The sequence below is a fragment of the Poecile atricapillus genome, chromosome 1 (assembly GCF_030490865.1).
Source record: "Poecile atricapillus isolate bPoeAtr1 chromosome 1, bPoeAtr1.hap1, whole genome shotgun sequence".
Classification (NCBI taxonomy): Eukaryota; Metazoa; Chordata; class Aves; order Passeriformes; family Paridae; genus Poecile; species Poecile atricapillus.
The window spans coordinates 122,001,964-122,013,634 of record NC_081249.1 but is presented as its reverse complement, the minus strand read 5'-3'; the positions used below and the strand labels follow the sequence as shown (position 1 = coordinate 122,013,634).

At 41.1% G+C, this 11,671-nt stretch overlaps 1 protein-coding gene across 2 annotated transcripts in view; it reads right to left on the bottom strand.

The window, feature by feature from the left end:
* Window positions 1–202: 202 nt before the first annotated feature.
* The window catches only part of MPPED2 (metallophosphoesterase domain containing 2), a 101,429-nt gene continuing 89,960 nt past the window's right edge, over window positions 203–11,671 (bottom strand). For both annotated transcript variants that reach the window (XM_058847556.1, XM_058847566.1), the window contains exons 5-7: window positions 5,773–5,888; window positions 3,031–3,144; window positions 203–407 (exon numbers count right to left, since the gene is read on the bottom strand). In XM_058847556.1, the coding sequence (XP_058703539.1) occupies window positions 289–407; window positions 3,031–3,144; window positions 5,773–5,888 (349 nt within the window). In that variant the 3' untranslated portion in view covers window positions 203–288. The remainder of the gene's footprint in view (window positions 408–3,030; window positions 3,145–5,772; window positions 5,889–11,671) is intronic.

Here is an 11,671-nt window from a genome sequence, read left to right as displayed (position 1 = left end):
AATTCATTTTACAAATTCACAATGCTTTATCAATTTAAAATGAATGCTGCATTTCCAAAAAGCACAACCTCTAACTTTTCCTCTTGTTTCTTTTGCACCAGCAATTTACAAATTAAAAAAAAAAACCCAAAAAAACCCCAAACCCCACCCTGAAACAAAAAAAACAAAACCCCACATCTCCCCCAAAATCCACCCCCCCACCAGCCCCCTGTTTTGAAATAAACATGTAACTGAATGTATGTTCCTTAATTAGAAAATGGCAGTTTATAGACCTTCCCCAGTAGTGCTTCAGGATCCTTGAGGGGTTGGAAGGTCGAAGATGATGGGAGGGTTGGTGGGCTGGAAGCTGACTGTACACGTGGAGGCGTTGATGTAGGTGGTGTAGCCGTCTGTCATGATGCCGTAACCTGCGGGGACAACACACTCACTGCCAGGGACACACAGAGCACCCCATGGGGGATCCATGCTGTGAGATAAAACCAAATTAATCCCTTCAAAACAACACCAGCCCCTTCTGGTGTCTCTGAAAAAAGATTTTGGCTAGGAAAAAAAAATAAATAAAAAAAACAGGGTACCGCGTTTGAGGGAAGAGCAGGTGATTTCTGGTTTGTGCACAAACTTTTTTTCGCCCCTGGAAAATCCTCTGTTGCAACTGGGTGTGGCAGAAATACAAACCACACATGCTCTTTTTCTAATTACTTAATTAGTGAGCTATAATTTGCATGCCTGTCAGATGAAAAAGACCATTTAGAAGCAGAAGATTTAGAAGTAACTTTGGTTTAGCCTAAACATCCCCTCTCCAACAGATGACCTGAACTCTGTCATCTCTCCTTGCTAGCCCTAATCACCCAGCTCCTCATGCTACAGTGCTGAGCTGGTGTTCACCCCGGCTTCTGAGACCTCAGGAACTCATCAGCAGGTTAAAAACACACACATGCACAGCCTCAGGCTGCCCAGGGAAGCTGCCCCATCCCTGAAGTGTTCAAAGCCAGGCTGGACAGGGCTCAGAGCAACCTGGTCTAGTGGAAAACGTCCCTGCCCATGGCAGAGGGTTTGGAATGAGAGGATCCTTAAAGTCCCTTCCAATCCAAACCATTCTGTGACTGCATTATTTAATACACATATATAATTAGAAAAGTGTGTGTAAAGAAGCTTGAAAACATCTAGGAAGTATTTGGCCCCAAATGTACTTATTAAAAAAAAAATTGAAAAAAAACCCCACAGTTTCAAGGAGGAAGAGAACTTTTCCCTGCAAACCCTCAGAGGAAAAATGCTTTTCTTTCAAACCATTATGATACAGTACAGATCACTGCTGTCTGAAAGCTAAGATAAATACAGCTACCCACAGTGCCTATCAGAAAGAATAATCACTTCAGAATTGCTGCACTGTCCACCCGTATTACTTTATTTATTTAGACTGGCAATTTTGATTTAGATCATCTCATGGTGGGAAAAACCTTGTTTGTGGTTGTTTTGCTTATCAACCAGGGGAAAAAACCTGCATCACCAATATTGTTTATAACCTCCACTGGTTCATGGGAATGTGGTACATGTTCATCCCAGATGGAGCTGGATAAAAATTAATTGCACTGTAAGATAATGCTCTTAACACTTTGCTATTTCTTCCTGGACTGAAACAAGCCATTCTTACATTTTCTGTATAAGTACTAGAAATGACTTTAACTTTTTGTTGGTATTCTTACAAGAATTTATTTGAATGTTAACTTTTAATGTGTGCTGCCACCTTTCCTTGGGGATTCAAATGTAGGGTGCTGCACATGATTCCTTGGTGCTTTCTCATAATGATGGTCCTGTGCATTCACTCTCCTCTCTCCCACCCACAGCCCTATCACAACCACAAGTTTCACCACCCAATCTGCCTACAAAGGCTGTAGACAATTTACACATTTCAGCTAAAAGTCTTGCGATATTCATTTATTTTTAATATGCAAGGACTAATATTTGTACAAAATACCCCATCTTTGCCTGGCTGCATTAAAGGACTGTTATTTATGCCTCTATGCAGAGGGTCATGTCAGTATTCCCAGGATAAACACTTTATTTACAGATGCCAGCCATGGAAATCATTGTATGAAGTCAAAGGGGCTTCAGAAAAACCAACACCACTAGCAGAGAAAGCTGTCCTTTTTTTATTTTTCTTTTATGAAGTCCTCAAAATCTTTAGGCCTACGGAGAACCTAGTTAGAGACAATGGAAAACCTCCAGAGGGGAGAATATAAAACATTTAATGTGTAATTTTGAGTTCTAGGGTCATGAACACTTACACTCTCTCTCAGGCAGAACTCCTAGTGTTTGTCTCTCAGCCACATGAAAGCTACAAAATCGTATTAAATATTTAAGTATCTCCAGAATGTATTTAATCTCTCAGTCTCTTCCACTGCCACAAACTGAGCTCATTGCTTCTGAAGCTTCACACTCTGCCTGTCCTGGCAATGACAGAGGGGAAATGTCTCTTCTAAAACATGAGACTGCTGGAGGGTATCACAGAGAGCACAGGGTGCATTACAGGGTGCTTTTAGAAATGTGTGCACGGTGAGTTCTGGCAGTGGCTCCTCCTGATGCCTGACTCGGGATGCCCTCCTTTTTGCTTCTCCTTATACCTTGAGGGAGGTGAGCAGAGGCAGCAAGCTGTCTTCACATTTTCTTTTTTTCTCTAGCATCTTTCTTAACTCCTGTACTTGGAGTAATGGGGATAATTTTCATTTTGGCTTGCATGTGTGGGGAATCTCATCTATTTCTCTAACCAAGTTTGACAAAACTTGAATTGCTTTCAAATAACCTGTATAGAACAACCTTTGCACAGTGAAAGATGTAGGTGGCTAAATGTAGCACACATTCCTGAAACAGTCTGTTTTAATTCTGGAATAAATTTACAAAGTGCCACGCATGCAATCACTTCCCTGAACTCCCTCCCTACTTTAATCCAATATGCCATTATCCACTGCAATACACCATCAAGATGTGCTTCTTGAACTCTGAGATGAAGTAGGGAATTGCACTGCTCCTTACCTTCATGAATCCCACCAAAGACGTGGAGTTTGGGCCTTACTCGCCTCTGCACTGTGTTCAGCAGCTCCACACAGCCCACTCTCTGCAGCTCCTTTGGAACCCAGTCTCGAAAACCTGAAGGCAAAATGCAATCAATACTATTAATTTTCCCTATTCAGGTAAGGTTTCACGTAGTCTTTCAGGAAGTCATAATTCACACAGGGTTTATTACATTATCTCTAGTCATAACCTCTCCATTAAAGCACACAATGGCTTTTAAGAAATGTTTCACTGTCACTTTGTCTTCCTTAAGATTTCCTCCCTCCATCTGCATTAATATTTCTCTGGATGTGATTTGTTTTTTTAAACTACAGGTTTAAACTCATCTTCCACCTTGAAACCCTGGGACATTTATTCCTGGCACTGCTGCAGATTTTTCTTCCCTTTCCCCTGGCACTTTCAGCAGCCAGCTTCCCAAGCCAGCTATGTGGTTACTCCAGAAATGAAACAGCTCAGGAAGATGAGCTGAGCTACGACTCAATTCAGCTGCCAGCCCAAAGATTTAAAATACACACTCCCACAGCTTTTGGAGGACTGTGGTCTGCAAGCACCAGGTTACTTCTGAGCCATCATCACCAGCCTCAAGCAATGCAAAACCTGCAAAACAATTTCCAACGAGCCACTGCTAATTGACCACGTTGTCACCTGGTCTTGTGGATAACACAGAAAAATGTACAAAACAGGACATCAGTCCCTGCAGGAGCCTGCTGCCTGGACTAGCACGGAAAAGGATCAGCAGGGCAAGGAGACAGCAAAAAAAGGGAAATCAGGAGCCAGCTGTAGCATCATTCTGCTGACTTCAGCATCATTACAGCCTGTGCCAAGAACTTGGCTGAATTTTAGAGTGACCAAAGAGTCCAGTTACAGCTCTACCTCCCTTAATATTTACTTAATAAGTAAACACTTATTTAAAAAGCAGTATTTTGTCAATATTATCATGCAGGCTGAGACCTAGAGCCCCTCATTTTAGGCACAGTACTGACATCTAATCTGTGTCTGTAGTCAAGATACAGTGCCAACCTTTTGAAACCGAACTTCATTATCTCCTTCAAACCCAAAATTTAAGCACATTTATTCAATTACAGTGTCTGCAGCATCACAGTATTTCTGTATGAACCCAATTCAGAGCAGACGGATGAACAACCCATTTAAAACAGCAACCATGAAACATTATGAACATGCTTGTGGGGTTTTTTGGGTTGTTTTTTTGCTTCTTTGGGAAAGTGAAGCAATTAAGAGAGTGCTGTTTGAGGCCATGGTTTGCAATATCCGGTGGCTCCGCTGTCAGGGGATGCTGTGTCACTGCCTTAACACAGCAGCACGCTGAGAGCTCCAGGAAGGTTAAAGGGAATTTGCTGATCATCTTACAACATTCTCTAAGTAGTATTAAAAAACTAAACAGAATATAAAAGGAGCAGTAAGTACATTGGTCAAAAACTTTCTGTTTTTTTTTTCCTTAGCTTGGCTTAGATTGCTGACTCTTAATTGTGGTAAAAAACATAAGCATGCATTAATTCCTGGCTCCACGGTCACCAAGAAGCTCTAAAAGAACACTGAGGCAGCCTGGAAGCACTTAAAATGCTGGTTTATAATGGCACCATGCAATTCTGTGAAGATTTTACATATTCAGTCCAGTGATTTTAGTAAGAGACTGTGATTAGGTCACTTCCTATGACTGTGTGATCTGACCCCTTGGATTGCAGGAGCTTACTAAAAACCTGACAAAACCACTCTTCTGGCAGTAAGGGCAATGAAGAGACTGCCACAATTCCTCATCCTGAAAAGTCATATTTATAAAAGGGTCAGTTGTTGTAAACCCATGAGATACCTAAAATACAGCCCCAGGCTGCTTGCCACATGTGTCTGGAAAAAAAGCAGTAAATAATATGTGATGGGGAAAGGATAGGGGCACTTTCCAAATGGTTTTAGTGTGGGCTTTAATGACTTCAGATATGCCAAAACTGAGTGCTCCTGCCTCTGCTGAACGAGTGTCCTGGTGTTCTGAGACTATCAGAACTTAGTTTGGATCTTAAGAGTTAAAGCAGAGATCAGTGAATGACTCATATTGACAAGATGAGCAAAATTCAACTAAATGAGGAACTTTAGCTGCCTAATGAAGAAACAAATTATGCATTCACAGACTGGTGCTCACCTGTCATTAGATCAAGTTAGGAACAATTCTCTAAGAACATGATTTTATTCCTTCACAATTTTTTTATAAGCCAATTAATACCTTTAAAACTGTTCTTACATATCCTAAGTTTACAAGGACATTATCAAGGGGAATATGTGACTACATAGCTCCAAACTCTTGACTGCTACTCTCAAACCTTAAAATAACATGACACTGTAGTGAGAAAAGGTTTCAAAAGTTTTAGTCAATCTCTAAAAAGTCTTTTGGGATTGGAAACTGGGTTGTCAGATGAATACTATTCTTAAATAAAATGTCAAATTATAATGGTTATGGAGTCAGATATTTGATCTTCCCTAGCTTGAATTTAATAAAAAAATTCAAGATTTTACGGAAACTCAACAGATCAGCTAAGCCTAATCATCATTTTCCACTTCTTTCAGAAAGGTTTTTGATCCATAGTTTTAAGTTTGGGTGCAATTACAGTATATCTTAAAGCATTATGAACTTTGCTTATTTTGAAAGTAAAATTCTCATGCAAAAAAATCACACAAAACTTTTATTTCACTTACCAAGGGGAGGTCCATGTGTCATTAGGATATCAATTCCCTCAGGAATAAGGTTCCACTTGTCTAGCAAAGACTGACCTCTGGGTAGATTAAAGCCCCATCCATTAAACCATGGTGTCCTTTGGGGAAAATAAGACAAACTGCATCAATGTAAAATAACAATCTCTTCCCTTCTCCATTATTATTATTTTTCTGAATTAAAACAATTTCTGTGCTTTAGAGATTACCTGCAGACAGCCTTTTTGAAGAGCCTCTAACACACACTGATTCAAATACATACATATGTTAAAACATACATTTGAATTTAGATTAATGTCTGATGTTATTTTTGTACTTCAAAAGCATTGAGCCCTGGGGGCATTTACTCACTAGAGAGAAAGGAGAAAACACTAAAATAACAAAGTCTAAATCTCAAGCCTTTTATCAAAGTTTGGGAATGTTCAAACATAAGAACTCCTTCCTGTGCTAACTACCAAAACAACCCAAAAATTTTTTTGGAGGCAAAAATGAATTTCTCCCAGCACAGGGCAGCAGTAACAGCTCAACAAGAGGCTCAATGTGGCAGCAATAAGCACCACGTGTGCCACAGCATTTCACTAAACTCAAACTTGCTCCTTTTAGCACTTTTAATACCAGAACACTGTCACCCAACTGGGTTTGGAACTCCTGAGCCTCCTAGAGATCTCCATCCACACAACATTTAGCCTAAGTGACTTTTTGAAGAGATCTTACCATTTAAAATTCATGTAGTATTTCTCAAGGGAAACTGATACCCTCAAATGTTCTCCAGCACAGCACAGACTTGTTCTGAGACACTGGTTTATCCACCAACCCAAGCATGCAGCAATGACAAATACATTTTCTAGGAGTACTTTTTTTAACATATAACTTTTTCAACATGTAACACATAATTTTGATACAGGTATATCATAATAAAGCCTTTCCCTATCAAATTAGTACACAAAACAATTGCTCTGATGAAAGACAGGAATATTTATGTTTGTTACTGATAACCTCTTATGCAGCTCTTAGTATTGTACTAGTTTTAAGAGTTTGCATCCATGTGTGTGTTTCCTAGAGCTCAGGCAACAGGTTCAGACTTTGTTTTCCAGGTAGGATACTCCTGTCCTAGCCCCAGTCATATTTCTGAAAGTTCAAGCTACTCCTGAAGTCTTTTGTGTGCTGCAGTTCTGAAAACAGAAAACAAAAGCTGGGGGTAAAAAGCAGCCACAAACCAACCTTGAAAAAACCCATACCTGTTAAAACCAGAAATCATCATAGTCCTATGTAATTTCATTATGTAATCTGCCTCCTCTACCCGCTAAATTATTCATTTTCCCAGCCTCAAATATGCCTTTGAGTGGGAATGTCCTGCTGAGATTACATCTCTAATTTTTTTTTTTTTTTTATAATTAAAGCATTTTGTTTTCCTGAGACAATAATTTGACCGATGAGGATTGTGCCCAGCTTTATGGATGATCTGCATTCCTGACAATCGGCAGTATGGAAAAACAGCAGGCGCTGCTAATATAGGGGCAGGAAGGTCACTGGTGCCTTTGTAACAAATAATAGACAATATCCCATGTAGTCCTGCTGGATAATACTCATACTACACACACACACAGGAACTCATTCAAGCTAGCAGACTTCCTGAATGAACACCAACAAAAGATAGGAAAATTAGACGTTAGTCAAACATTTTATGTGAGCTGTGGGTTCCTCCTGTGCTCAGCCACGAAGCTTCACCTCTCACAGCTGCCTTGCTCTGCACCCACTGAAGCACCTAAAAACCTTCCTGTGCTGCAAAGGTTGGTGCACCTGGCAGGAGGTTTGTGTGCAGCTGAATTAAAACTGAAGGTTGTGTCCTGGCTTTAACTAAACCACAAGAATTTCTGCTTTCCTAGGATTGGCCTTCCTGAAACATATATCTGTTTCCTTTCCTATAACATTCCTAGCTTTTAACCTATCAAGATTATTGTAACCTTCAAGGTTGCAGTCAGAAGTTAAAATATCGTTTGGCTAAACATTCAGCTGCTTAAAACAAACAAACACACAGAGCTTGGGTCAAACTTTTCACTGTCAATTAATGATTCTTTCCCCACTTGCATTTCTCCTGCAGATAAGACTGTAGTTATTACAACATAGTTAAACCTGAAACATGAAACCACATCTGTGATTTCTCTGGAGCTCTTTGGAGACTTCGAGCACAGAAAAACCTGGATTTGTCTGCAGGATTTTTATTTTATTTTCTTCTGAAGCACTGTGGAAAGAGGAGGAGGGGGAACCTGAGCTCACATATATTCCTCATTCACCAACCTCTGTAATTAGCTGTGACTAACAGGCGCCACATGGGAATCCACTTGCAAGAAAACTTTTGAGAAACCTTCCTCATTATGCAGCATGTGCACAAGAAAAGATGGTCAAGTACTTATTTAATATACTAAAGATTTTCATACAAAATGGGTAAATCAAAGAGAAGAGCAGGCATGACTGGAAGAACACCTGGATTACAGATTTAGGCTTCAGGCATTTAAAACATGAAATAATTCCTGACAGCACTGGCAAACTGAGGATCCCTGCCTTTCAGAGGGGGTTCAGACCTTGCCAAAAAGCCAAGCATGTGTTCAGAACACCACCAAAAAGCCAAAGAGCTGTCTGGCACGGGAGCAGGTTTAGGCGGGATCACAAGGAAGGTGACCTGATGTTTGCTGTGTTGCAGTGAAGACGAGATGGGGTCGGTGTGCTGTGAATCTGTGAGCAGACAGGGAACAGCTGGTTATCCCAGCAAACTTTAAATACATGCAGGAAAGACAAAGCCTGCCCTTTAGGCAGGTAGAGTCCTGTCAGGGATATCAGTGAGGGATATTTTACCCCGTTAGTGCCTTTTTTTGCATACATAAGAGTTAAATAGAGTGATTCTCAACGTCTAAATAATTTAGAAGAAAAAAACTGTGCGCAGAGTTCGGTGCCTTCTGCAACGCATTTTCAAGCTGATTACTTACTGTGAGAAATGACTTCCTGTCTAGGAAGAAATGTAGATAATGAACCTTGGCTGCACTGTCATGGTTTAACCCCAGCTGGCAACCAAGCACCACACAGCCCTTTGCTCATTACCTCCCATGGGCTGGGAGACAGAATCAGAGGGGTAAAAGCACATATACCCACTCCTGGTAAATTCCAATCAAGCACAAGTAATTTAGAAAGGCTACTTAGTCGTTAGTAGTAATATTTCAGATCTGACCTAATTCTTTTTCCTATGGACCTCTAAGTAAAAGATTTCAGTTAATTCCTAAAACTTCATTTTTAAGTATAGCTGGCAATAGCAGAGTTATTGGCTGTTGAATAATGCCACAGGGGAGGCAGAGATGGAAAGCCCACAGGGACTGGTAATGAGAGATTACAAATGATTTTGTCATTTTACGTTTGATGGACCAGAACACATCCTCACACCCGAAGCCTGGCGTGTCAGCCTCGTGCAGAAGAACCTAATTGAGGCTGTGCTCATCAGAACCACGCCACACTTCACAGCATCCCTCACACGCCATCAAACCATCACGGTAATTCCTGATCCCCGGCTCACCCGCCAGCTCAGCCCTCGCCTGACTGCAAAGCTTCCTCATCGTTTAGGGAGAGCAGCTATGCTGGCAGCAGATGTGACACAGGGAATATCCTCATGAAAGGCAGACACCTGGCCCATCCTTGCTCTCCTCAGTTCTTCATTTCTGCACAGGAATCCCCACAGATCCCCCTCCACCTGGCGTTTTGGAAGCTATGTTTTCTGCAATTAAAAGAATGCTTATACAGGAGGCTGAAAATTATCTTCACACCTTGTGCTGCAAGAGATGCAGACATTACTTGACATAATGCCAGGAAGGAGGGAATATTAAGCTTCCCAACAAGACTCTTCCTCCTTTTACAGGTGCATTGGGAGAACCCCTGGACAGGACACACAAATCCATCTGCTTTTAACAGCAGAGAGCTGCAGCTTCAGCAGGTGATCAGATCTCCCTTCACAAGTAAGCACTGTATGGCTTTATTATTTTGCTAATACATTTAAAAAAAAAAACCAAAACAAACCCAAACCAACCCACAACAAGAGCACAGCGATGGAGCATCATTTCTTGACACTAAAAATCATAACTGTTCCTCACTGCATTCACCTCAGAAGCAACACTGTCACACAAGGAAAGGAGACACAAAGCCACGGCCAAGTTCATCCAGGTAACACAGAAATGTTGACTCCTTTTTCAGGAGGATCCTTCTTTGTAAAGGATGGTAACTCCTACAACCTCCTTTCATCTCTTCTCTGACTCACGAATTTAATTACCTGATCCTCAGAGTTCAACAACTCAAAAGGTAAATGTACAATGAGACCTTCTAGATTCACGTTTTCCTCTTAACTCCACCAGTAAATCCATTTATTTCAACAGTTACTTCTAAACAGGATTAGAAAAAATAAATTATCTCATAGGTCTTTAATATCAAGTATTCATTTTTAAGGCTACCCAGTCTTTTAGGAGAGCATCAATTTTATCCTTAATCCAATGAGTAAAGTGCACAGGAGGCAAAAATCTCAGTCTGTCTCCTTGCACAGGATAACAGCTGAGGGAGAGTCTAAAAGGCATCCCAGTGGGAAGCATTTCCACACGACCAACAACAACAACAAAATGCTCTCTATTTTTATCAGCCTTCAAACTGAGCTCACAGACCTGGCTCACCGAGGAGGGAGACAGGACAGAGGTGGTGGCACAGGACAAGGATGTCCTGGACAGCTCCAGGCACAGAGTGCCCACCAAGTGCACAATGGATTGAGGAAGAACATTTTACAACAGCTTCTGTAAACTGGCTTTCAGTGCTGCAAAAGTACTTTTATTTTTTTTTTATTTTTTTTTTTTTTGTTAAGCTCCTTTTTATAGTGAAGATTCAAATGCTTTTTCATAATGTACCAACCACCAGGAAGTGGTAAAGGCTAAATTGTTTCCTAAACGTGCTCATTACATGCAGTGCTGTGACACCAGTGAGAGGCACAGCCCGGGGGCTCCAGCTGAATGTCATTCCCACCAGCACTTACCTGCTGTGCCTCAGTGTCCCATTTAGAAAGTGAGAATAATAACACAGAACAGAAAGAAGCATCACAGAGCCTGGCTCCTTGGGATTTTGCTTACCCTGCATCTTTAAACAGCTGAAGCTCTCACAAAAGTGAATTATCAGTACTGCAATTATGTTAGCCATGTTACTAGATGTACCTCCTTATTATTACCAGCCTGCACTTGAGTCAGGAAGTCTCTAACACAGTTCAGCTATTTTCACAAGGTTAGAAAAATCTGAAACCTCCACAACCTGCTGGTTTGTTTTGATTTGCTTTGTTTTGCAGGTTTTTCTCTCTTAATGTGCAATCTATAACCTCTGAATGCTGGTTATCTAAATGACAAAGCATTTGAGAAGCACAACTCCCCATCTTCCACAGTGTTTGGAGGGAAAGAACCCATGCAATGCCTTTTTCCTAGGGAATAATCCTTCCCATTGAGAGGCTGCAGGATCAGCTCACCAGCCAGCAAGACCTGGGATACTCCTTGCACCAAATAATTCTCAGTTTCTACCTCAGACTGTACAAACTGGTCGGTGCAAGGTTTAGTTTAAACTCCTGTCAGACAGAGATTCACGCCTGGATCTGTGAGAGCTACGAAAGGAAAGAAAAACTGAGGACCTTTACTGCTGCCATACATCATGTTCCATGGATGTGCTGATCTGGACCAGATTATCACATAAAACAGGAACAGGACAGGAGCAAGTGCAGCTTCAGTCATCCATACAGCTGGAAAATGGTACAAGAATTCCCTCCTGCATCTTCCCTCTCTCAGTGCCTGCAGATCTCTGCCCTTGCTGCTATTGACAGCAAACT